A 27,287-nucleotide genomic window follows, 5' to 3' on the forward strand; every position below is an offset into this window, starting at 1 on the left:
CAAAGTCAGACGCTTAACTGACTGAACCAACCAGGTGCGCCCCCTGTTGCTTTTTGTTTTTTATTAAGTTTTGCATGATATATCTTTTTTCATATTTTCACTTTCAACCAGCCTCTATTGTTATGTTTAAGGCAGGTTTCTTATAGACAGCATATCTTTGGGATGTGTCTTTTTATCCACTTTGCTAATTTGTGTCTTTAATTGGTTGGTGTATGTAGGCCATTTATATTTAACGTAATTATTGATATGTTAGGGCTTAAATTTGCTATTTTTTTTTTCTGTTTATTCTCTTGATTCTCTATTTTCTTTGTCCTGTCTTCCTACAGGTTACTTGGGCATTTTTTTAGAATTTCATTTTGATTTATCTAATGTTTTTAGAATGTTATCTGTATAACTTTTATAGTGGTTAGTAGGTATGACATTTTATATATACAAAACATAGTACTGTCTACTAATGTAGTCATTTTTACCAGCGCAGGTGAAATATATTAATCTTATCTCCCTTTAAGTCCTTTTACCCTGTTTACAACATAATTGCCTTAAATATTTCCTCTACATACATTTAGCATCACATCAGACAATGGCATAATTTTGCTTCAACTGTGAAGCATAATTTAAAAAACATATTTACCAGGGAATAAAAAATATTGTATTTGCTCCTATTTTTGCTTATCAAATTCCTCTTTTCTGATGTTTTCAATGTACTTCTTTTGTCACTTCATTTCTGCTTAAAGAACTTTCTTTAGCCAGTCTTTAGTTTTTCTTCACCTAAAAATGTCTTGATTTTTCTCTTCATCCCTGAAGACTGTCTCCACTGTGTATTAGATTCTGGGTTGACAGTTCTCTCAGCAGCTAAAAAAATAATAATAATAGTACCACTTCTTTCTGGCCTACACAGTTTCTGTTGAGAAATCTGCTGTCATTCTCATTGTTTTTCCCTTGTATGTAAGGTGCCATTTTCCTCTGGCTGTTTTCAAGATTTTTTCTTTTCTTAATTTAGAAGAGCGTGTCTTTGAGTTCACCCTGTTTTAAATTCTATCCGTTTCTTAAGTCTGTAGGCTTGTGTTTCTTTCTTGACAACTTTGGGAAGTTTTCAACTATTGTTTCCTCAAGTACTTTTTCAGCCCTCTTTCACCTGAAACTCTGATAACACGAATGTAAGATACCATATGATAGTCCCACAGGCCACTAAGGCTCTGTTCCTTTTTTTGTTTCATTTCACTGTCTCCTGTTGTTCACATTTGGTAAGTTCTATTGTTGTATCTTCCGGCTCATTGATTCTTTCCTCTACTCTTCCATTCTGTTCTTGAGCTTCGGTTACTATATTTTTCAGTTCAAAAATTTCCATTTTGTTCTTCATCATACCTTCTATTTCTTTGCTCAAACTTTCTACTCCTTTGTTGAGGCTTTTCGTTTTGTTTTGTCTGCTTGTTTCTAACATGTTCAAAATTGCTGGCTGAGCCATTTGTATCAAGGCTGCTTCCAAATACTGCCTATTCCCATCCTATCTGTCATCTCAGCGTGGGCATCTACTGATTGTCCACTTGCATTCAGTTTGAGATGTTCCTGGTTCTTGGTATGCAATTTTTTTTGTTTACTGAAGCCTGTACATGTTTGTATTATGTTCTAAGACTCTAGGTCTTATTTAAGCCTGTTTTAGCTGGCTTTCTCTGACACCAGTGTGGCATTGTTGCTGCCAGACAGGGGGAGAAGCGTAGGCTCCCCACTGGTTTCTGTTGACACCCAGGGAGGAGGCTCCTCATTACTGCTGCGTAGGAACTGCAGCCCCCCCAAATGGTCTTCAGTAACTCCATAGGGCAGATGGCCTCATTATCTCTGCCAATGTTGGAAGTTTTGAGTCTTCCCTAGTCCTTCACTGACACCACCATGGCAGGGATGGGGAGAAGCACTTTGTTTCTGCCGGGTGCAGGTAGAAGTCTGGCTCCCTACGGGGCCCCGTTTACACCACAAGAGAGGTGGGGGCTTGTTAGTGGCCACTGAAGCTAAGAGCTTCAGCTCCCTACCTGGCCTTCTCTGGGTGGGGCTGGGAGCCCCAGATCCTCTTCTTTGGTGTTTGGATCGAGGAGAGCAGTTGTTGTCTACAAGTTTTCAGTCTTGTTCAGCTACTCCTTTCCTGGTTCTTTGGCTTTTGTTGGATGGTCTTGTTTGTTTGGGGGTGGCGGGGTGGGGGGGTTGAGGCTCTTTTTGTCTATGACCATTGCATTTCCAGGCTGCCAGATATTTTACTTCCAAATCTCAGATTTATATGAGGCACAAAGAAAGCCCAGGGAACTTGCCACTGTGTCATTCTTCCGTTCCAGGGGCACTGAGCCAGTCTGCCTTCTTCCAGCTACCTTTCACAGTCTCCTTCCATTTGTCTAGATATAGTGTCCGGCGTTTTTAGTTGTACTTAGCAGAAGGAATAGGGAGAAGTACCTCTGTTCCACTTCCCGGAAGCAGAAATCAGCCAGCTGTTGGCATTTGTACAACGTACCTAGAGCTGGGCTGTAATATCCCACGTGAATATGCACGAGCTTCAAAATGAAGGATGCAAATTCATTTCTCAATTTTCAAAATCAAATGCCTTAAAAAACAAATTTATTTTAAATCATGATTATTTGTATTTCAACAATACAGTGGGCTTAACTTAAATATTCCCTTGAAAGTAGGTGGGGGTCGTGGAGTGTAGCTCTCCTGACATTTAAGTGAATGCCTAACTGCACTGCAAAACAAAGACTAAACAAGAGACACGCTGTCATGATTGAGGGAACAGGATGAGACTGCCAGTATCACTCACTGTGTTGCTTTATGTAACACGCTTAACTCCCAGGGACTTAGATTCCTCATTTATAAATCGAGCGGGCTATGCTTGAATTCAGGACTGATGTTTACATCCTATTTTAGCTCTTAAACCCGTCATTTGCTCTAGAATATTTTCTCTCTACTTCAGAGAAGAAACGAAGGTTTGACAATGTCAGTTTTAGGGACAGGCTTCTCAATGTAAAGCTTTTCCAACCAGAGGCATCCTTTGCTGTCCCCAATAATGGCAACGGTGGACCAGAATCACCTCTGCGTCAGGTGGCTTTGAGCACATCAGCAATGTTGAGGGCTTTAATGTCACATGAGGGCAGAGAGCCTTCAAAATAAAGGGACTAAAGGTTGGACGCTGTCTGTGCAGTGCTCGGAGGCCCTGCTGACTGTAGAGCTGTGCCACGCAAGATTTTGGAAACTGCCTTGGAGACAGAAATGTCGCTCCAGGAGAAAACAAACACTCTCGGTGGCAGCACCTAAGGTCAATTATAGTCCTGCTGGGGTGCCTGCCTGCGTACAGGGGTTCTACTTTATATTTAAAAGCTTCCCTTTCATACTTAAGCTGTCAAAGCAGAAAGTGTGATTTTCTCATAAATCCACTCTTCATGGGCCCACTGAGCCATTTTCTACTTCATATAGGAATACTTTGTTTCTCTAATCAGAAAGAAAAGAAGCTACTAAACAGCCCTACAGAAAGTATGCAGGGCAACAGAAACTATATAGAGCAACCTCCCTAAATGAAAAGGAGTCAGAGTGTCCAAATCTAAGGGAAAAAAGTCTCCTTTGGCCACGGTGGGTCAGGACTCGAGTGAATATACAAAGTGGAGACAGACATCAAAGGTTCAAATAATTAGTATTTTTGGAAAGACAAATACCATATGATTTCATTCACGGGGGGAATTTCAACAAAACAAAAGAGGAAAGGGGGGAAAAAAGAGAAAGGCAAACCAAGAAACAGACTCTTAACTGTAGAGAACAAACCGATGGTTACCAGAAGGGAGGTGGGGTGGGGATGGGTTAAATAGGTGGCAGGGGTTAAGGAGGGCACTTGTCACGACGAGCACCGGATGCTGTATGGAAGTGTTAAACCACTGTAGTGTACAACTGAAACTAATATTACACTATATGTTAACTAACTGGAATTTAAATGAAAACTTATTTTAAAAGGTCCAAATAATTAAGCATCGGCTATAAAACAAACTCGAGCATTCCTTTCTACTTGTCGAGAATCATCTAATAATCAAAAAGAGAACGTATCTCGCTTTAGGAAAAGCCAAGCCATAAAACCATTTGAATGTATTAAACAGATATGAAAATATAAACGTAACTGCAATGATTTAACTCCTGCACCAGATGAACTGGCCAAAAGCAAGCCACCAACAGCTCTTCCGAGTCCTTTCTATGTCCCAAATCTGTCCACAGGCTGTCCATGTATTAATTCATGGAACCCTCACAGCCCCCAGATAGGCACCTCCATCATTCTTACTGCACAGTGGGAAAAGCAGAGCACAAAATATGAAGGAACATATCCATGGTCACGTGTCAGGTGAGGCTTCTTCGGCTATAAAGCAAACCAACATTGATGAACTCCTTCGTTCTTGTATTTTCAACAAGACATGTAGTACAGTTGAGCATCTGGCCTTACATACCACCCCCACGCTTTTGCTCTGAGGTTCATGTAAAAATGAATAAATACTGTGCCAAGGAAGGAGGATCAAAAATACGGTCAACAATGAATTTTAAGAGTTTTCTCTCCCTCTCTCACCACGCGTCACCAAAGCACGGCAGGCAACGTAGGCCATTATGCTCTGCTTCAGGACCACACACAGATGTTTTTTATGCTCTCACAGGAATAGAAGCTTCTAGAATTTTTGTCCTGGACCCCCCAGTTGGATAAACCTGGTTGTGGGGGAGCCGACCCAGGAGGGGAAGGAGAAGGCGAGGGAAGAAAAGGGGAGGACACAAGAGCAGGGTACGGCAAGACCGTATGGCAAATGTCCAGGGTCTGGGGAAGTGTCGGTCCTCTTGGGGCTCAGAGATGCGGCTCAGGGAGGGACACAAGCCATAGACATCGGGCAGTCTGACCGGACCTTGCCTGAGCCTTGGTTCAGGGGAGGGTGGCAATCTGCCAAGAGCACTCAGGTAGACGCCAGCCCCGGTGTGTAGAGCAGTAGGGTAGGGAGCTCTAGAGACGGGATTCCGAGAGCAATACAAAACCATGTCTGTCTAACCAGTGGCCAGGAGCAGCCTTGGGAAGGGAGGAAATGCAGGCTCCAGGCACATTCCTGGCATGGAATGGGGCAAAGCAGGCCTTGATGGCTATGAGTTGCTCAGCCCAGAAGACATAAAAGGCAAGCGAAGCATTACATTGTGGAAGACGACCAGCATTAAACCAGCACAGTTACTGGGGCTGACCACACACCAACATTTGGGGAAGCCTAGTAGGGGCAAAGGAGACACTCCATTCCTGAACTAATTCCAAAGACCCCGGCAACTTAATGGGTATGTCAACGTGTTGGGACCCAGAATCTACTTAGGCATGCAGAAGCTAGGCACTCTGGGTTTGGCCTGAGGCATGGGGAGAAGAATCAGCCAGGGCAGGATACTTGCCTCCTAGGCTTACACACATTAATAGTTAATGCAGAAGGGGAGCCCGTGAGTCAGGCCAACAGGGGCCAGGGTGAGCTGAAGAAGGCTGGGACTCGAGGCGCACCTGGGGCCGAGCTCTTCTTCGAATTGGAGGCCTTGCTCCAATTTCCAGCAATGGAATCTCTACCCTGGACCAGGAGTCTCCCACTGGGGTGAAGGAGCCCATTAAAAGTCACCTGTGAGTCAAACAGGTTGTTCATGAATTTCCTTATGAACATGTCAGCTTAGGAACTGTTGGCTTTAGGAGCTGGTGGGGAGGCAAGGGAAGGCAGCTGCTGGCCACCAAGGCTAGGGTCCATATCCAGAAACTGAAGTTGTTCACGGAACAAGCAAGTTATTCTAGCAACACAGCACAGGGCGAGGAAGTACAAGAAATTCTGATCTCCATGTTGCCCATCTGCCCTCACCAGCTCTGTGTCTCTGGTGAGATGATTGTGTATGCGCCTGAACTACTGTGGTTAGAGACAGCTGCTTTTTCAGTGGCTGTGGAAACCTTCCTCCTTCCTCCCTTTCAAGTTCTGAAATCTGTGCACACCGAATGCCGAAGAAATGCCTTCCGCAGCCAGGGGTTGGAGGAATGAGGGCTAGGCCAAGAATTTGTGCCAAGAAGCTTTATCACAGCCCAACAGAGTTGAAGCTCTGGCATTTGCAGTGGAAAAGTAAATAAGATCAGGAACTTAACACCACAAAAGCAACCTTGTAAGAAACTGTTATTAAAGACTATGGGATTATGGGGTGAATGGAACCAGAACCTCCCAATTGGTAACTACACATCTTCGAAGGGCTACACATTTAAAAGTGAATGGAAGCTTTAGTATCATTCCCTTTTACCCTGCAACCACATTTGCAGCAACAAACTCCCCTGGCCATTCCTAAAGGCAGGCCCCATAGGCAAATATATGATAATTTAATTTTATGGTGCCAGAGACACTATACAAATTATGAAGATAAGGCTATTCTAAAGCCACAGATTATTTCAAAGGTCATGACATACTTGGTCAACCATTAACTTCAAAGAGACATCAAAGGATTTATTCCATCCTGAGATGTGCAAACTTTCTGCAGTGAATATAGCATGAACACAATGGACTTTCCTTTTAAACTACATAGTAAGGCCCAAACCAGGACATTATTCTGAGACCACCCTCACTTGAGAGAGACAATACTTGAAAGCAAAGGTCAATATACAATTTGGTAGCTAAGACATTGCCTGGACGCTTCAGATACCTAAAAACCTCATACAGAAAAGCACTAGCCCCAAACAAAATGGAGAAAGAAAGCTTACTTTTTGGTCTTATAAATTCCAAACTGCTTAACCTGCATTCCAAACTAGTGTTGTCCAATAAAAGCTTAATGTGAAACATGTATATAAAGTAGTCTAGCAATCACATTAAAAAAAAGAGGCGGGGGTGGTGCCCGGGTGGCTCACTCGATTAAGTGTCCGACTTCGGCTCAGGTCACGAACTCATGGTTTGTGAGTTGGAACCCTGCGTCGGGCTCTGTGCTAAAGCCTGCTTCAGATTCTGTGTCTTCCCCTCCCTCACTTGTGCTCTCTCTCTCTCTCTCTCAAAAATAAATAAAACATTAAAAAAATAAAAACAAACAAAAAAACAGGGTGCCTGGGTGGTTCAGTGGGTTGAGCATCCGACTTAGTTTCGGCTCAAGTCATGATCTCGTGGTTTATGGGTTCAAGACCCGCGTCGGAGTCTGCACTGGCAGCACGGAGTCTGTTTGGAATTCTCTCTCTCTCCCTCTTTCTGCCCCTCCCCCACGCTCTCTCTCTCTCTAATAAATAAAAACATTTTAAATAAATAAATAAAAATAAAATAAACAATGGGTAAAATTAATTCTAACTATTTTTATTTAAAATGTAATTTTAGGTACGTTTTGTTTTCAATATAAAAATGATTACTGATATCTTTTATAGCTTTTTTTCACACTAGATCCTCGAAATCCAGAGTGTACTTTATATTTGGACTACATCTCAATTTGGACAAGGCATATTTGGTGAGCTCAATGCCACAGGGGACTAATGACTACTATAATGTCCCAACTACCCTTTCCCATATCCTAAATCAAGCCCTCCTAGCTCTCCCCTCCAATTTGCAAAGCTTTAGCAAGCACAGGTACCAGATTTTCTAAGACGGCCCTAACTTCCCCTACTACGTCCCATGGCACCTGGGTGGCCTTGGTTCAATGCCAAGGCTGTGTGCTATCTATCTTAGTTACCGGCCTCAGCTCTGGGGTGAAACTGCCTCGGCTTGAATTTACCTCTCACTGTGTACAGTCTGAGTAAGTTACTTAACATCTTTTCGGATCCTCAGTTTCCCCCTTCTGGCAATGGATAAGAAACCGTTTTTCTGAGGGTCACTAGAAATAAGAGGAGGTGACATTCTTGGAACACCACACTCTATCCCTTATGATCAGGAACAGTGGAAGCAAAACTACTGTCTTCCTCCACGGCCCCCCACAGGTCCCGATGTGGGGCTGAGAAAACATGTCCTTATCACTTTGCCCAGGATGCTTCCTGTTACCCAGACCTTTGTTTTAATCTGCTTAAAAAATCCTGTCCGTCTTCAAGAATCAGATCTAAAAATTCCCCTCTTAAGGAAGTCTTTCCTTTTTCCTACCTTCCACCGAGATGTAGGTATTCCCATGGGTCTGCCTTGATGGTTTTCTTTCTTTTTTAAAAAAAATTTTTAAAGGTTTATTTTTGAGGCAGGGACAGAGTGCAAGTGGGGGAGGGGCAGAGGGAAACAGAGACACAGAATCCAAAGCAGGCTCCAGGCTCTGAGCTGTCAGCACAGAGCCCAACGTGGGGCTCAAACCCACGAACTGTGAGATCATGACCCGAGCCAAAATCAGACACTTAACCGACTGAGCCACCCAAGTGCCCCTTGATGTTTTTATTTCTAACTCTCTAGAACATTCTAATTATACACGTAAGTCTTAACTATACATGTAAGTCCACCTTCTGGACTATTCCTCAAGAACTAAGACACTTATTAAAATTATAAAGCTCTCCCTCTCTCCCTCTGCCCTTTCATTCCCTTCTCATTTGCCCAGGAGGGTCCTGACATTAAGTCCATGATTTTGAAATAATCCAACAACTCTGATTTAGTATATTTGACCTTTTCATTATTAATAAAAATTCTAATAATAAGTAAAAAGGAGATTCTTAAAAAAATCTTGGGAGGTCCCCTCTAGTTTGAGATTGATACTCTATACCCTGCGCCCCCCACCTGTTTCTGAGGTCCCTGCACCTGTCCCCACAGGTCTCCAGGCTCTCTCCCGATGTCTCCCGGTTCTCTCACAGGGCCTTCCCCTTCCCAAAGTGACATTCAAACAGAACCATACCAGACCGTCCACTGGACTTTAAAATGCACCTGCTCTCGGGCTCTCTTCTTTCAGGGCCCTTCCAGGTGACTGGCTGGCCACGCTGATCTATTGCTGCAGAGGAGGGAGTCCCTCCTGTCCCCTCTGAGATGACAGATTCGTTAACTGGACAGGTCAGTGCCACGGTGTCAGTGTGGAGTATGAGGGGCTACAAAGGGCCGGTGTGGAGATGTCAGGCAGAGGCACTCTCTGAACGCCCAGCTATCTCATCAACCGTAGGGCCCACTTATTCCAACCGAGTAAAGACAAGGCCATCGGACTTCCAAATTCAGAGACGGATACAACCGGGGGCCTTTGTTCATTCGTTAGCTCGATTTAAGCGTCCCCACAAAAGACACTGAGAACAAAGGCGTTTCACTTTTGGAAAAAGAAACTTCTTGAACACTCAAGTTCTTGTAATACGATTTTAATTTGTTGAAAATTAAAATGAATTTTGAATGAAGAAGGATCACTGACCCATTTTATTAAAAGTACTGTGTTCTTTCTACTTTAATAAAAAAGGGCGATGAATCCTCAAAGGAGCGTCTGTATAACAGACTAGAAACACAAACTGTTTCTAGACCGGGGGAGACGCTTCTCTTCCCTACAGGGCTTCTTCCACACGCCTGGCAGCTCTTATTTCCTCAAGACACTTGGACTTGACTCTTGTGCGGTGGAGTACCGCCCTCCCCCACACGGGGCAAAGCAGGTGCGGGTCCTATCAGAAGTGAGCAGTTGAGACCAGGGGGCGGCAGAAGCAGGTCTCCAGGTGCATTCGGTTCCCTTTCCTTAACACAGGGAAAGGGGGAGAAGCTCGCACACCGCCATCCCCCATCCCCGAGAGCCTCTCAGACAAAGACAGGCAGGAAGCGCTCTCAACCCTTCCCTCCCTTCCTTCCGCTGGCCCGGTCCAGCCTGGCCCCGCGGTGCGTGGTAGGCTTAAGGAGACCGCCAGTTCAGCGAACGCTGACAATTAATGGCCAGTCGCAGTTACAGGAAACCACTTCATTACCTCTAACCCCTGCTCCACCACAGACAGGTCCACTAGAGCACCAGCAAAGGTTTGGAAGTTATCCAGCTGCTAACTAGCTTCTGGCAAGCATGTGTTAAATGAAAACCTGTAAAGGCTGTGTCTATCTCGTAAATGCCTCCGAGACTCAATGTGAACACCAGAGTACCGTGCAATTAACAGTCACTGTAAAAACCACTTTGTAAACGCGCCTGACGATGTAAAATCATAGGGTCTAAACTATGATGCGGCTGCGTGTCTGGAGTTCTTTCCACGGTACCTTCTACCACACGAGGGGCCAGATGGTGGAAGAAGGCCAGGAGCCCTGGCATCCAGAACCTCAGGGCCTGGCCAGGCTCTCCCACTATCTGCACTGTTTGAGCCTGCTTCTTCAGCTGCAAGTCAAGGGCAGAGAAATAATGAATACTCGGGTCCCTCTGAGCTCCCAGAAACTATATTATTCAAAGCAATACTAGAGTATGTTGCTGTTACAAATAAACCCCGAGGCCTCAGCGATTTCACCCAATAAAAGTTTATTTCTTTGTCACATAAAGTCCCTTGCTGGCCATCAGAAACTCCGTTCCATCCAATGTCTTAGGGATTGGGCTCCGTCCATCTGGTGATGCCACGTTTCAACATGAGGCCTCCAGGGTCCCCACAGCGGGCAGGGGGATAGAGAGGAGTATCAGCTTTTAAGTGTCTTGGTCCAACAGTGCCACGTACCCTTCCTCCCACAGCCTATTGGCCGGACTTAGTTACATGGCCTCGACCGCACCGCAGGGGAGGAGGGGAGGCTGGGAAATGTGCAGGAACACATGACATATTTGGCGAGCACTCTCTACCTCCACCGTACGGATGACACCTCATTTATTTATTTTACTAATTTAATCTGTTTATCTGAGCAGATATTGACAGAGCATCACGATAGGCTACATCACAGAAGAAAAAGAAGTTCTTCAAATTAAGTATGCCAGAAACGCAGAGAGGCAGATAGAGAGAAGGGAACGCCAGGCCAAATGCCCAATACTCAAGCGAACACAGCCCCCCGAGGAGGGACGAGGTACAAGTCCGGGGCCGGGCCCTCTGTAGGCTACCACAGGGAGACTGGCACGCTCAGATGCATGCTGGGCCTCCTGGATCTGAGTCACATGGGAAGCACGAGGAGTCCAACAAAGAAGCAGCACGACTTGGCCGTCCCCACCCTCAGCCTTACTGCCCTATGGTGGTCTGTCCACTAGTCTGCCTACAGCCTAGGAAGCTATGTTTAGCACTTCTTCCTCCAATCAGGGCCTTGCTCCCCCTCTGAGGCTTTGTTGCTGCCATAAATGATGTCATCAAAATCCTGGTTGGCCCAGAACTTCAATGGAGCCTGGTGCCAGGCTCAGAGCTGCTAAAGATACCACACTGATCCCGGCCGGGGTTCCCACACTCCAACCGTCCCCAGAAACTCAAATTCTAAGGAATAAAGTGGTTGGGTAAGATTCTGGAACAGCATGGCCTTCAGTGCAGCAGATATGTCTAGTTACTTTTTTCTACCATACAAAGATTCTTTAAGAGTTGCATAACTAAGGAAAGAAGGCAATAGAGAAACTTCACACGCCGATGACGAATCTCATTAGCTGTTAGGGCACACCGTTGAACACAGCGTTGAACACACTGAGTTTTTATACAAATTAACTTTATTATTCTCAGTGAATCCTGTGTAGACAATATATTGAACCCAGTTTCCTCTGTCAAGGAGACCAACACTAGAAGTAGAGAGGGCAGTCAAGCAAAGAAAAATGTAGAAACCTGAAATCCATGAGAGGCTGTGCCTCTCAGCAGGCATCGCTGATGCCTGGAATTATGGATCCAAGACCGAAAGAACAGGGTCCATCGCATGGGTTGCCTTCCCCCCACCCCACCCCCAAACACTCTATCCACAGAGGTGAAGTGAAAGTGAGGACAGACTTTCCAGAAATGTCAACTTTCCTGAGAATAGGACAATGTTCCCGTACAGCAATGAACCAGCTTCTTCTGGACTCCTTTTGACCTCCCAGGTTCAGGAAGCTGGGTACCAAGCCTAAGAGAAGAGGTGATAGAAGGAGACATATCCACATCCCTTGGACCGCGAGCATGCTCTGGGTTCATGCCACCGGAGTGCTCGTCACCTCTGCACCTCACGGCCCTGACCAGCAAGTCCAGATGGCAGACTAAACAAACACTTAGCTGCCTCTCCCTCCTTCCCAAGACTACTTCAAAATGACAGCAAAGAAATAAAAGTGCAATTAATTTATAAAAGTAAAGAGAAAAGGAGAACAATCAGCCACCTACAGGTTGCAGTGAAGTTCTAAAAAAGGAGAGGGAGCACAGATAATATGTTCCATCATAATTACTTAAGGGCTGCTTGCTGATTTTCAACATTAGCGTCAACTTCTGAACAAAACTGGAGAGGCTCAAGTATGTTTGCAGAAGAGCCTGTGAATGGCCTCGGCCTTGAGTATGTAAGAGCAAAGATAGATGTGAGCTAAAGAAAGCCGAAGGAGTGGTAGAGGGAAGGCAGGGGCACCAATATGCACATCTGCACTGTCAGAATCAAGAAGGGATAGGAAAAGTTGATGGGGTAAGACTCAAAGGTCTGTATCTATCATATAAGGTTGAAAGACGACTAAGAGAAAACCAGGCCAAAAGTAATTCAAGAAATATCAAGAAACAAAGATCAGAAACATCAAGAAACAAAAGCTAATGGTAGCGTGAGTGAGCAAAAGCCCATTCAGAGCAGAGAACTGAAGGAATGTCTAAAATTGATTCATCAAGAAACAGCAACATAAGCATACTTTTTAGATTTATGGGGGTAATTCCAGGGAGACTAAGAGCTAAGAACAAGATGATTAAACATGAAGCAGAGGGCACTGTGCTTTTCATTATAAGATCTTCTTTACCATTTTGATTTCTACTGTCTGCATGAAATCATCTGACAAAAACAGAAAAAGCAAAGAATAAAATCAACCGAGTATAATGTGCATTTTCTACACTTGTGCCTGAGTAGATTAGACCCAAGCTCCCTGGAAGGTAGGAACAGAAATCAACATGTCTTGTGTTCTCCAACATCCTCTATTTCGTAGCTTCAATGCTGTTGTGTGTCTTAGAGCTAAGTGCATCGGCATTCACTCTACTGAACTTGTAAATAAGTGTCCCCTCCGCTTTCTGGTACTGCATGTCTACCAGTCTCAGGACTGTCCAGGTCTTGGTCTCTCTCCAAACAGTCCCACTCTACACATAGTCTTTCGTGAAATTAAATGTTCAATGCCCCACATCTGCAGCACTGGGAAAGCACGCAATCTTACTGATATGGGGTCCACAGAATCACTTTATGTAGTAAGACCTCTGCGTGCGCATAAGAGGTGATACATAAGAGCTGATGTATACACCCCAGTTGTGATGTGACTGTGCCCATCATAAGTTGCTGGGGGGAGTGGGGCACAGGCATCTTCTGGTTGCTCACTGGGAGCCCTAGAAAAAATGGAGGCTGTAACATTCCACACCGTGCCCTTCTTCACTCACCCACCTTGACGACCATGCTGTCCTTTCTGCATGTGTTAAAATATCCCACCCAACCTAAATAATGGTTTTGGGAGAAGAAAAAGAACACTTAAGTTATGGATAAGAAATTTTTTAATAGAATTTGGAGGGAGATCAATGGAAAAAATTGCCACAAAGGACCTTCTTAGGGGAAAATTACAACAAAACTAAGCTCCATCTCTAACTCTGCCTGACCATGAGAACAACAAATCAAAAGTAAAACTATTTCTGGGAGGCACCCAGTCCTGCTCTGGCCTGCTGATTTAAGTCAGAAGTCATGACAAAACTAAGGGACTTTAGATTCAAAACATTTATTAGTGAGTGGACACTTTTCATTCTCCGTTGAAAACACTCACCGTAAAAAGACCTTTTAAAAAAAGACCGCCGGATAAACTTACCAAATAACAGGGGATAGTAAGGAATTATTTTAATTCTGTTAGCTGTTAACATGCATTATGCCACGTAATAAAGCGCCTTTTCTGAGATGCATGATGAAGTATTTCAAGGCAAAATAATACCATGTCCGCAACTGCCTTTGGATGCCGGTAGTTGCTACGACTGGAGTGGATACACGCTGGTTTTTTGTACTTTCTACTTGTGTGAACCTCCTTAAGACCAAGCAATTTGACCTCTAAGTATTTGCTTAAGAGAAATGAAAGCACAGCCCACACAGAGACTTGTACAAGAACGCTTATAGCAGCTTGTTCGTAACAGCTAGAATCTGGAAAGGACGCAATTAACAACAGGAGGAGGGGTCCACAAGCTGGGGCAGCATGGATCACCCCGGGGAGTCCTACCCAGCAAAATAAAGGAACTAATTGCTGATGTACACCACAACATGGATGAATCTCAAAGCCACCGTGCTGAGCAAAAATAAATAAATACATACGTACATACATCAATACAGCCAGATCCTAAAGAGTACCTACCATGTAATAGAAATCAAAACAGTCAGCCCCGCGTCAGGCTCTGTGCTGACAGCTCAGAGCCTGGAGCCTGCTTCGGATTCTATGTCTCCCTCTCTCTCTGCCCCTCCCCTGCTCACACTCTGTGTCTCTCTCTCTCTCTTTCAAAAATAACTAAGCATTAAAAAAAAATTAAAAAATAAAGAAATCAAAACAGTCACTACTACTGAGACAAGGGGACTGACTGGAGGCAGGGAACTGTGGGAGATGATGGAATGTTCTACATCTTCATTAGCATATTGGTTACATTTATGTGTGTGTGTGTATACATCCATCCATATATATATATATATATATATATATATATATATATATATGTTTATTTATTTATTTATTTTGAGAGAGAGAGAGAGAGAGAGAAAGAGAGAGAGAGAGGCCGGGCAGAGAGAGAGAGAGAGAGAGAAAAAGGGAGAGTCCCAAGCAGGCTTCGTACTGTCAGTACCTGATGCAGGGCTCGAACTCGTGAACTGTGAGATCATGACCTGAACCGAAACGAAGAGTCAGCTGCTTAGCCAACTGAGCTACCCAGGCACACCCATTTGTGCATATATTTAATCAAAGTTCAACTACACGTGTAAGCTATGTGCACTTAACTTTATGTGAAATTCATCTTAGAAACCAAAAATGTAATTCCATACAAAAATACAATGATGCTTGGTTTGACTTCTCGTTACAAATGAAAACCCAAACCTGACTCTATGTTCTTCACAACACAAGCTAGCCCAAGGAGAAACATTTCACTCTGGACTTCTGGAGAGGACAGCTGCTAAGGGCTCAATTATGACTGAGACCACGGCCAAGTGAAGATACCTTGGGCACAGAAGACAAGGTCACTTGCCAACATAAGGTATCAAATCATATACGAGCCCTGCAGATTTATGGGTATTATTTGCTTTTGTCAATTCTGGGCTTGCAGAAATTTTACAGGGCAGGAAGTAGAAGTTGCTGGAAGTTAAGGGCTCCTCACATCTTTTATAGATTCCAAACTTACTTACTAATGCTGCCTGGGGACTCAGAGGAGAGCAAGGCGGGGAGGGCAACCATTAAGAGCAGCAAGTGGGCGCGAAGAAAGGTTTCCATTAGACCAGGAGGAGACCACAGGTCGTTAGGCAGAGTGGCAGGGGGACATCTACACTGGATGTGGCAACACAGCAGCCCAACCAACAGGACCACGTGGCCTGAGATAATGGGCATCAAAAAAGAAACCTATGTGGACGGACAGATAACCAGAGAGAATCTCCAATACCTCAGGACTATACCCACCTGGGATCTTTGCAGAAGCAGGGCGACAGGCCACCCTAATAATGACTGAGTTCTCCACCAGCCTATCAAGATGGGCTTAGAATTGATCCACACTTCAGCATGGGGACCAAGATCCACAACAGCACGGGCGTGAGGTCTAATGATGACTTTACTCTGTGGGCTCATCATCACAGCGATGATGATGTCTCTCTCCCCCCTCCCACAGCGAACCAGAAAAAAGGATGTGTCAAATCTTCAGACACCTGGTCCAGGGGCAGATTCTGCAATGCTCCCAAGCAACGGCTTAGAAGCCCTGTCACCTCTTCACACATTTCATTTATACTCTTGTATCTAATTCTGTTTTTGTGACCAGAGTACCTTCTACAGCCAAGCACAGGCATTGCTGAAACCAGTTTGGTATATAAATGCTCAGTGACACCATCCCACTGCCCAAGGTGGGGAGATGGGAGGCTGGTACAACGTGATCCTGGGCACACATACCAAAGCTGCCACCAAAACATCCACGTAACTTTTGACCCGGCTCATTCCAGATCAGCCCTGAGGATGAGCAGGAGTGTCAGTTTCCTGGGAATGTCTTCTATGCCCCCCAGCATCTAACCCGTTCTTTTGTGTATGCTCTGATGAAGCATCCTGCAATTTTCCTTCAGAGCACTCTCCACAGTTGAAGTTATATAGCCAATTGTAGGATTGCTTGCTTAATGTGTGTCATTGTCCCCGGGCAGGACAAGTAACTGTTTCACTGATCTTCTTTTTTTTTTATTTATTTTTTTTATTTTTTTATTTTTATTTTTCAACGTTTTTTATTTATTTTTGGGACAGAGAGAGACAGAGCATGAACGGGGGAGGGGCAGAGAGAGAGGGAGAGACACAGAATCGGAAACAGGCTCCAGGCTCCGAGCCATCAGCCCAGAGCCTGACGCGGGGCTCGAACTCACGGACCGCGAGATCGTGACCTGGCTGAAGTCGGACGCTTAACCGACTGTGCCACCCAGGCGCCCCTCACTGATCTTCTATACTCAGTACCCACCATGGTGTTTGGCACATGGTAGGCACCCAATAAATGTCTGTTAAGTATCATTTCCCCACAGCCCACAGGCAGTTTAACCTAGGAATAAACTGAGGAAAGAGCCCTAACCTTCACTTAAAATGTGCCATTATTTTTTTTAAAGTCTACCCAGAGCACACTAAATCATAATGGACCGCCCAGGTATGTCTGGGAAATCCGAAAGGCCCTGCAGAAGCCCGCTGTTCCTCCTGCTGAAGGCCGGGTCTACAAAGTCAGGCCAGTGTCTGTGACTCCCCATCCCCTGCCACCTTGGGAGAGTGCACCGTTTGGGCACAGCAGACGGAGGTACTTGTGGGATGTCCCGGGAGGGCCATCTGGAAGCCATGTGCTAACCGTTCTCCAGAGTGTACTCTGTAGGCCTGAACTCAGGACAGAGAGATTGGCTTGAGGCACAGACTATCCATCCTACCTGCCTGTCACTCCAGTTCGTGAGGATTCCGTCCTGGCTCGCCATCTTGAAAGGCTTCCCCAAGTCATGGTGCTTCCACTACTGGTCAATGTTCTCCGACTATCTATGTCAGTTACTATGATCTACATATATATCTTTAACAACTCATAAGCACTTTTTAAAAGTTTATTTATTTTGAGAGAGAGAGAGCGAACGCATGAGCAGGGGAGGGGCAGAGAGGCAGAGAGAGAGAGAATCCCAAGCAGGTTCTGCACTGGCACTGAGGAGCCAGATGTGGGGCTCAAACTCACAAACCATGAGATCGTGACCTGAGCCGACCAACTGAGCCACTCAGGCGCCCCCATAAAGCACTTTTAAATGCATCATTTATTTCAGTATTTACAACAACATAATGGAATAGATAGGGCAAGTGCCTTTAGTCCCATTTTTTTAGAGGTTCAATTTAAACCGAAGGAGTAAGTGGACTTCTAAGGGTTGGGGCTCAAGCTAAGACCCAAACTCATACTTTGAAACTCTAAAACCAGACTCTCTTCACCACCTCGGGCTATCTTTTGGTTAAACAAGATCCTAACCACAAGAAAGACAGAGGAAAGAAAGGGAAGGAAAGGGAAATACAGAAAGGGGAAGGGAGGGGAGGGGTAGAGAAGAAGGAGAGAAGAAGGGAGGGAAGGAAGAAGGGCTAGGAAGGAGGGAGGGAGGATGGAAGGAAAGAAGGGAGACAGTTTTGAAAAGGCTTCATCTAGTATATATAACTGAGAGAAATTTGGGAAACAAAATCCTGGCTCTGTCCCCAACGAGCCGTGCTACTCTGAGCAAGCTTTGCAACCTCTCTGTGCTTGGGTGCCTCCAGGTAACGTGGAGATCCACCTTATAGAGACTCCCGGGAGGAAGCAGTAAGATGACTTTACAGAGTACCCAGGGCAGTGCCAGTTCACGGTGACTGCTTTGCACCTTCTAGTTCTCTTTTCGTGAATTCATTTCCATGACCTAATTGTGCTGAATTCTTCAGTCCCACTAGCTCCCCTTCTGTTCTGAGGACATTTAATTCACACTTCCACCACCTATTTATTTGCCACACTTTATGTCCACGCTGGAGATCATTAGAAACACTGCATAACTTCTAAACCCAATCCTACCCCCACCAAAGCTCACGAGAGAAACCAGGTAAATAAAAAACAGCTGATCAGGAGGAAAGACACGTAATTCAAATTAAAACTTTAAAATAAAAATCCTCCATTCTGAGTCTTATGGTCATTTAAGCAAATATTAAAGAATTCAAAAATGCCTGCTATAACACAGCTCCCTAGATTCTCCCATGCACCCTAAATCCAAGCAATGCCGAAAAGGTGAGGCAAATGTTTTGATGATTTTGGTGGTTTTGAGGTGGTGATGTCCCAACCTCTTCTTACCCAATAATAAGGTCCTAGGCCAAACATTCAGAGTTTGGTCAGCATTCACGGAGGCATGTTGACTGGGCTTTGGGTAGAAGGACAATAGTGACGGCTGTCTTCAGAGGAAAATCATCCACTCCCAGGGACAGAAGAGGTGCTGTGTCACTCCTCTTGAGGCACTGATGGCTTCAAGTTATCATTCTTTCCTAACACATGCAGGTTCCCACAAGTGTGCATTTGTATGGAACTGCAGGAGAGTCACGGACTACTGGCCAAAGGCCAAGAGTCCTCAAAGAAAGATGGCGCCCACCTTGGCAAGCTACTGTAATGGCAACTGCACTGCCTTTAAAAATAAGTCTCCCCAAACCAAGCCATAAAGCAACTCTTCTACGCAGTCCAGCACATGACTCCAGTGAAGCTAAGACAAGTATCCACAGTCAGAAGACACTGAATACACTCTTGGTTTACCCATACCCGAGTCTGCAGGAGATGAGGCATGATACACAGCTGGTCTTTATGACTCCTAGAAAATAGGAAGACTGCTTCTTCAAGGCACACATAAAGATGGCCATATAGATTGACAGCCCATCTACACTCATCCATCTGTTCCACAGATATTTAGGGCATGCCTACTATGTGCCAGGCCCAGTGCCCAGAGCTTGAGGCACAAAACTGAGTTAGACATGAGTCCTGTTGGTGGTCCCGTTGAGGAGAAAAGCTGGATAACGCGGCGCAAACACACTACCGTGCTGAAACTGGTCTCAGTGGAAATGAGTGGCCACAAACCCCCAACAGTCTTCGTGTTGACTGGCATTATACTGTACTTCCAGGCTCTGCCTACTCTGCTGCCCTTTGGTGGCCATTTCTATTACAAAGTGTTTATCTCTGGCTTGGATTTCCCACCTGAACACCAGATGCAAGTACGGAACTGCCGACTTGACATCTCTCTGCTTTTCTGTCTTCTCCACTCGGTGAAAGGCAACTTCATTTTCTAAGTCACCCAAGCCACAAACCTCACGGTCTTCCCTGACTCTGTGCCCCCTTACACTGCATATCCCAGTAAGGAAATGCGGCAGTATTCACTGTTGGCTCAACCTCTGACACGTATCCAGGATCTGACCACCACTCACCACCCGCTGCACCTCCCCTGCTCTGAGACAGCCCGACCTTTCACCTGGACCGCTGCCTCCTATCAGTTCCTCCGCTGCTAGTCCCGCCTTTCTGTGATGCCTCCCCCCCACCCCCCACCGAGCAGCTACCGTGACCCTATAAAGCAGATGTCAGGCCACCATGTCTCCTGTGCTAAAAACTCTGTGATTCCTCCACCTAGAGTGAGATTCAGGGCTTTACCACAGATTCTCTACTTACTACATGGTTTGAGCTCAGGCTGTTGCTGAGATTTCATTCTGTACTATGTTTCTTTGGCTCACTCCCTCCTAGCTCCTCGGGGAAACATACAAGGCATGTCCTTAAGTCAGAAACTTGACTTCTGTGGGTCCCTCTGCTGCGCCTAATGTCCCCCCAGGTAGCCGCAGAGCTCCCTCCCTCGCTTCCTTCAGATCCCTGCCCAAATGTCCCCAACGTCCCCAGAGAGGTCTTCCCTGAGCAGCCCACGGAAAAACAGCACCTGCCACCCTCCTCCAGTCTCTGCCCCTTTCCCTGCTTTATCTTTCTTCATGGCTCTCACCGCTACTGAACGTATCTAAACACATTTTTATTTGTTCATCTCCCCTCTCTCTCCTCCCTCTAGAGCAGTGCCATCCAACAGAAATATGGCATGAGACATACACAGAATTTTGAATTTTCGAGCAGCCATACTAGAGAAAGTAAAAAGAAACCGCGAAAATTACATTTAATGTTTTTTTCTTTCCCCTCGTATATCTCGTATAACAAGAGCATTTCAAAAATGAAGTCAATACAAAATTATTACTAAGGCAGGACACATTGTCGGGCACTAAATTTGAAATGTGGTGTGTATGTCACACAGCACATCCCAACTCAGGCTCATCACGTTTCAAGTGCTCGGTAGGCACCCATGATTGGTGCCTAGAATATAAACTCCATGGGACAAAGACTAGGTTTGCTCACCATATTCCCAGCAGCTTGAACCGTGCCTGGCACATGGTTTGTAAATCAATTAATTATTTAATTAACAGGTGGTTTTGTTTTTTTTTTTGTCTTCCTTCAAACAAGCACATATTAACCATATATAATATGACAGAGAAAAAAACCCATGATAGAAATAGACATGATTATACCAGAGTGCTTATAATCTAGTCAGGGAGGTAATACGTAAAGAGCTGGAAAGTCTGACGTACCCCAAGTGAAAAGGAAAAAAAACCCCACATTTTAAGCTGATTAGGAAAGGACATGGTTGGGACTCAGATGTCGCACAGCCCTGGCTATTTGGAGGAGTGGAGGCAGAAGGCCATAAGGATTATGACAGTTCCCAGGATGACAGTGATAAAAGCTGGACTTGGGGAAAAGTCGGGGACAGATGGTGAGGAGGCAGATTCAGCAGTGCCTGGTCCAGCCCTGCATGGGGACCAAGTCAGGGGAGGAATTACAAAGGGGTTTTGAGCTCGGTGGCTAAGGAAGAAGACAGTGCCATGATAAACCCATCAGATTCCAAGGGAAAACAGACGGATGGACGAGGGCAGGTAATGATGACTTACTATCTAGTTCCAACACACTAGACCCAACATATGACCTCATTTTGATCACTCTGACCTCTTCCAAATTTAGTCATTTCTACCCAAATGAGCAGCAACTGTATTTCTCAGAACATTCCACGAGGAAATGCCAACTAGAGCATTGGAAGAGCCCCTCTCTGGGCCTCAGTATCCTCCTCTATAAAATGAGGAAGGTGGTGCTAGGCCAGGTGACCCCAGCCCAGCCAGATGGCACTTTCCTTATACCAGGTCTTTGGAACTCTTTTACTGCACCATGGGAGTTGAGTATTCTAACAGGAGATTGTACAGACTCTGTGAGTCTAATTCTTCCAAGAACTGTTCACCTAACACTTTATTCTTCAGCAACAGGAAGATTACTACCTGCCAACAGGAAAATTAAAGCCAAGTTGCAAGCTCCAAATAGCCACTGTCATCACAAGGTATACTTCTCCTGCAGCTAAAACTGTGCAGGGTGAGAAGCCCAAGGAAAACCTTGATGGGGAGGCATGTTTCCGAACGGGCACTATGGTGCCCAGCATTGAAGCTGGTGAGCCTTTCTGTGAAGGACAGGGCAGTCTTCCTATAAACAGAAGTGTGTGTACATGACATAAAGACTTCGAACTCGGGGCTAGCGGAGAGGAACATTCTCAGGAAAGCTGTCCCGTGCTACCCAGGAGGGCAACAGAAGCATCTCACCTTAGCCGTTCTTCCTCTTTTTTGCGAAGATTGAAGTCTCGTTGAACCACCTGGAGGACATGCTCCGTTTCGTCGTCGGTCAGACCAGACAGGTCCAGCTTCCTCCCCATGATTTAATACCCAACACAGACGATAACACAAGACCTGAGAAATCAAGGAGAGACCACAAATTGAGGGCAAGAGGAATGCGCTCCAGGGACCAAAATCAACCCATTTTTTTATTCACATGAAATTAATACAGTTTCATCTAAGGTGGTGCCTTGCTCTGCTCTCATATTCAGCAAACATTTACAGACGATGTCAGGCCGCAGAGAAAGGGAGAAGGTACCTGATCATCTGCCAGTCTCATTCATCCCACCCAACCCTTAAATTAGAAAAAAAGACATAAATTACTTTTTTCGATGCAATGAAGCAAGCATACAAGAGAGCTAGTGGCCCTAGCCACTAAATGCCAAAGACAGGATCCAAAACTTCTAAATTTTTGTGACTTGAAGTTTTAAATTCTAAGTATTATCTATAATTCCAAGATAAAATAAATTATAATACTTTTTAAAATATCCTATATACACTATAACCCCTGAACTTCTTTTTTAATGTTTATTTATTTTTGAGAGAGAGAGAAAGAGAGAGAGAGAGAGAGAGAATGAGAGGCAGAGGGGCAGAGAGAGAAGGAGACACAGAATCCGAAGCAGGCTCCAGGCTCTGAGCTGTCAGCACAGAGCCCGACGTGGGGCTCGAACTCACAGACCACGAGATAATGACCTGAGCCAAAGTCAGAGGCTTAACTGACTGAGCCACCCAGGAGACCCTATCCCCTGATCTTTTAATCATATGGCTATAAAATATAAACTAGAAACCAATAAACTCTCTTCTGCAAAAGGAAAAAATATAGTAAAATCATCTTATGTAGCCATTTTCTCAGCGGTAGAAAAGATGGTATTTGAAAGGAGCACCTCCCAGCCGCACATGCCTAGAAATCACGGGAAGCAATATTTTTGAAAATCATCTTTAATGAAGAGCTGTATCCATTTATAAAATCAAACACATAATTCCAGAAAATCGCCTAGAACTGAAGACCAGCATAAACCTGAATGCAACCATCCTCCGTAAAGTATTAGCAGAACCAATGCAGCAAGATTTCAAAAAGATGATTATATACATAGACCAGGTGGGTTTTATCTAAACAGTTCCAGGTTGGTTCAACATTCAAAATCAACCCGTGTAATTCACCACATTAACAGAATAAAATGGAAAAATCATACGATCGGTTCAATGCCCATTCGTGACAGGAGCCCTCTGCAAACTTAGACTACAAGGAAATTTCCTCCATTATATATAGGGCAGGGCATTGATGGAAGGAAGGAAGGAAGGAAGGAAGGAAGGAAGGAAGGAAGGAGGGGGGAGAGAGAGAGAGGGAAGAAGAAGAAGAAGAAGAAGAAGAAGAAGAAGAAGAAGAAGAAGGAGAAAGGGAGAGAGAAAGAAAGAAAGGAAGAAAGAAAGAAAGAAAGAGAGAGAGACAGAGAGAGAGACAGAGAGAGAGAGAGAGAGAGAGAGAGAGAGAGAAAGGGAAAGAAAGAAAACCTAAACTAAAATTAACATCATACTCAATCACAAAAGACCAAATGCTCTCCCTAAAGGTCAAGAACAAGGCTCAAACATCCACTCTCACTACCTCTACTCAGTGTGGAATGCCTTTATTATAAAGCTACATTAATTAAGACAGAGTGGTATTGACATACAGGCAGGTGTATTAGTTTGCCAAAGCTGCTATAACAGAGTACCATAGACTAGGTGGCTTGAACACCAGAAAAAGTTTCCTCATGGTTCTGGAAGCTAGAAGTCTGAGATCCAGGGGTCGATAGGGTTGGGTTCTTCTGAAGCCTCTCTCCCTAGCTTGCAGATGGCCATCTTCCCCCTGTGTTTTCACATGGTATTCTCTCTATATGTATCAATGTCTAAATTTCTTCTTATAAGGACACTAGACATATTGGATTATGGTCCACCCTAATAGCCTCATTTTAACCTAACTGCCTCTTTAAATGTCCTATCTCCAAATACAGTCATAATTTGAGGCACTGGGGTTAAGACTTCAACATATGAGATTTAGGGTGACAGCTTGGCCCACACCCTCTACCCTTTGGTTCCCCAAATTTATGGCCTTCTCACATGCAAAATATATTCAGCCCATCCAAACAGCCACAAAAGTCTTAGCCCATTCCAGCATCAACTCTAAGTACAAAGTCTCCTTTATTTTTTTTTTTTTAAAGGCAAATCTTTTCTTTCTTTTATTTTTTTTTTAACATTTATTTATTTTTGAGACAGAGAGAGAGCATGAACAGGGGAGGGTCAGAGAAAGAGGGAGACACAGAATCAGAAACAGGCTCCAGGCTCTGAGCTGTCAGCACAGAGCCCGATGCGGGGCTTGAACCCACGGACCGCGAGATCATGACCTGAGCCGAAGTCGGACGCTTAACCGACTGAGCCACCCAGGCACCCCTCCTTTAAATATTATCTAATTTAGGTACAGGCAAGTCGTGAGCAATGATTCATCCTGAGGTGAAATTCTTTTCCAGCTGTGAACCTGTGAAATCTGGCAAGTTACCTGTTCCAAAATGGAAGACACAGGAGAGGCATTGGATTGACATTCCCAATCTTGATGGGAGAAACTGAAAAGAGGAAAGGGGTCTTGGGTCTCAAGCATATCTGAGAGCAGAGCAAATTTCATTAGATTTTAAGCCTCAAGAATAAGTCCCTTCCTCTGTGCCCCCAAGTGGCCCTCCCTTCTGAGCCCACCAGGGTGGCTATCCCACTCCCCTGGCCCTGTAGCCACAGCAGCTTGCCCTGCTGAAACTGAGGAGGTGGCCTTGCCACAGGAGGAGTCCCACCCCACAGGCCATGGTGGCAGTCCAGCTCCAGGGACCTCCGAATTGCCTTCGGGCTCATTCTTCCCCTTTCTTGAAGGATAACACAACGTGTGAAGCCAGATAGCTCTATTGGCCACATCCCGCAGAATCTCAGAGGACGCCAGGCTGCTTTCATTTCATCCTGTCTCTGTTTAGTCTAAACTGGCAGTGCTTCTGCTGATATGAATTCTCAAAAACTCTGTTGGCTTCCCATGCAATACACAGAAGGCCAAACCATCAAACAAGAGGGTCCTCTACAGCTCTCTCCTGGGTAACCAAAGCTCTGTTCCTGGTTTCTGCTGAAATGGCTGATTCGATCCCTGAGTTGTTCTCATAATCTGTGTAGCAAGTGGCTGTCCAGCCACACCCTTGATGTTCTCCCCAGACACACTTTCTCATGTTTTGCAATATGGATAGACTGAGAACTTTACAAACCTTAACATCCTGGTTCCTTCTGCTTAACAATCTCTTCTTCAACTCATCTCTCTACTCTTGCACTTTGCTAGAAGCAGCAAGGCCAGACCAGGCCATGCTTCAACACTTTGCTTAGACGTCTCCTCAGCTAAATACCCAAGTTCTTCACTGACAAGTTCCACCTTCCACAGAACACTAGAACACAACTTGGCCAAATTCTCGGCCACTTTATACAAGGATCCAATTCCTTCACTTCCAATAACACGTTCCTCATTTCTGCCTGAGCCCTCAACAGAAGTGCTTTAAACATTCACATTTTGACCACCTTTCTATTCACAACGATACCAGTATTCTCTCAGAAGGTACCTCTCTTCTTCCCGAGCCCTCAGCAGCATCACCTTTACCATCCATATTTCCACCAACAGTCTCCTTAAGGCAACCTCGGCTTTTTCTAGCGTGTGACTCAGGACACCTCCACCTTCACCCATGAGCCACTTCCAAAGCCACCTGCACATGTTTACATAGAAATAACAGAATACGAGAGATGAAAAGACGCTTAATTTCACCTGTAATTACAGAATTGCACATCAAAACCACATTTCACACCCACCAAAATAAAGAGCCTTTATCAAGTGTTGACAGGAGGAGGGACAATGGCGGCTTTCACATAGCGTGTACATATTGACCCGACTGCTTTGTGACACAATTATCATTTTCAAAGCTGACGATGCATGTACCCTATGAACTAGCATTTCTGCCACACCTGGGTGTATGCCTCAGATATAATCTTGCAAACGTGCACCAAGAGGTAGGGGTTTGGTTGGCTCACATGAAATTTCTAAATCTGCACCACTCCAATTTATAAAAATGTCTATTTCACGTAGTTCGACCTAGCAGGAGACGTTACTAGCAGTCACAAAAAGTAAAAAAGTAAAACAAAAAGTAAAACAAAGTAAAAAAGTAAAAAAAGTAAAAAAGTAAAACAAAAAGTAAAAGTAAAACAAAAAGTAAAACAAATCAAATAAAACCTGCAAACTACCCTGAACATCCATTAATGGCAAGGTCAACAGATATGTATATTTATTTCACATAATGGAGTTCCCCACTGCAGTGAAAAACGGCATGCCGTAGGTCTATCCACCAACATGGATGAATCTTAAAACATAATGTTGAGACAGAAAAGCACACCAGATGTACACACATGTGCAGCAGGCACACACTATAATCCTGTTCATAAACAGTTCAAAAGCATAAAAAGTCAAAGCATGTATTTTTTAGGAACAAATATGGTAAAACCCTAAAGAGCAAGATGGGATCACTGAGGGAGAGGGAGGGTTTGGGGATAATTACATAGAGGCTTCACAGCTCTCAATGGAAAGACAGTGTTACTGCTGCTGCTTCTTATTATTACTACCGTTATTATTAAGTAATAATTATATTAATAGTATATTATTATTATTACTTATTATTATTAAAAGTCCAACTTTTATATACACTTTTGTCTGTAAGGTATCTTTTATAAGCATATAAACTCAAGTAAACGTAACACTAAACAAAACTCAGGTAATTTCACCATCATTAGAGCAAACATTTGAAACACTGTCCAGCGAATATGCTGAGAAGTGTAAGAAAAATGATGAAAATGATTTTGATAAGTAAGTCGTGAAGGTGAAAAGTACAGCATGGAGAATATAGCCAATAATCTTCCAATAACACTGTATGGTGACAGATGGTGACAACACTTGTTGTGGTGAGCAGTGAGTAATGTACAAACTTGTCAAATCACTAGGCTGTGCACCTGACACTAACACAAATAAACACTGTATGCCCAACTATCCTTCAACAATAAAAAATTGTAAATTGTTAAATAATGATTTTGATAGATCACTACTGGTTGAACACCTACTATGTTTCAGAGGAAATACAGATATACAGATATAGATATCTGTATACAGATATCTATATACAGATATAGATATAGATACAGATACAGATATAGACACAGACACAGGTATAGATACAGATATAGATACAGAGATAGACATAGATACAGACATAAATACAGATATAGATACAGATATAGATACAGAGATAGATACAGAT

At 44.4% G+C, this 27,287-nt stretch overlaps 1 protein-coding gene across 2 annotated transcripts in view; it reads right to left on the bottom strand.

Moving 5' to 3' along the window:
• Positions 1-27,287, bottom strand: part of LOC122198849 (myosin VIIA and Rab interacting protein) — a 370,836-nt gene that overhangs the window by 294,950 nt on the left and 48,599 nt on the right. For both annotated transcript variants that reach the window (XM_042903697.1, XM_042903696.1), the window contains exon 2: positions 21,868-22,011. In XM_042903697.1, the coding sequence (XP_042759631.1) occupies positions 21,868-21,977 (110 nt within the window). In that variant the 5' untranslated portion in view covers positions 21,978-22,011. The remainder of the gene's footprint in view (positions 1-21,867; positions 22,012-27,287) is intronic.

Source organism: Panthera leo, chromosome C2 (genome assembly GCF_018350215.1).
Source record: "Panthera leo isolate Ple1 chromosome C2, P.leo_Ple1_pat1.1, whole genome shotgun sequence".
Taxonomy (NCBI): domain Eukaryota; kingdom Metazoa; phylum Chordata; class Mammalia; order Carnivora; family Felidae; genus Panthera; species Panthera leo.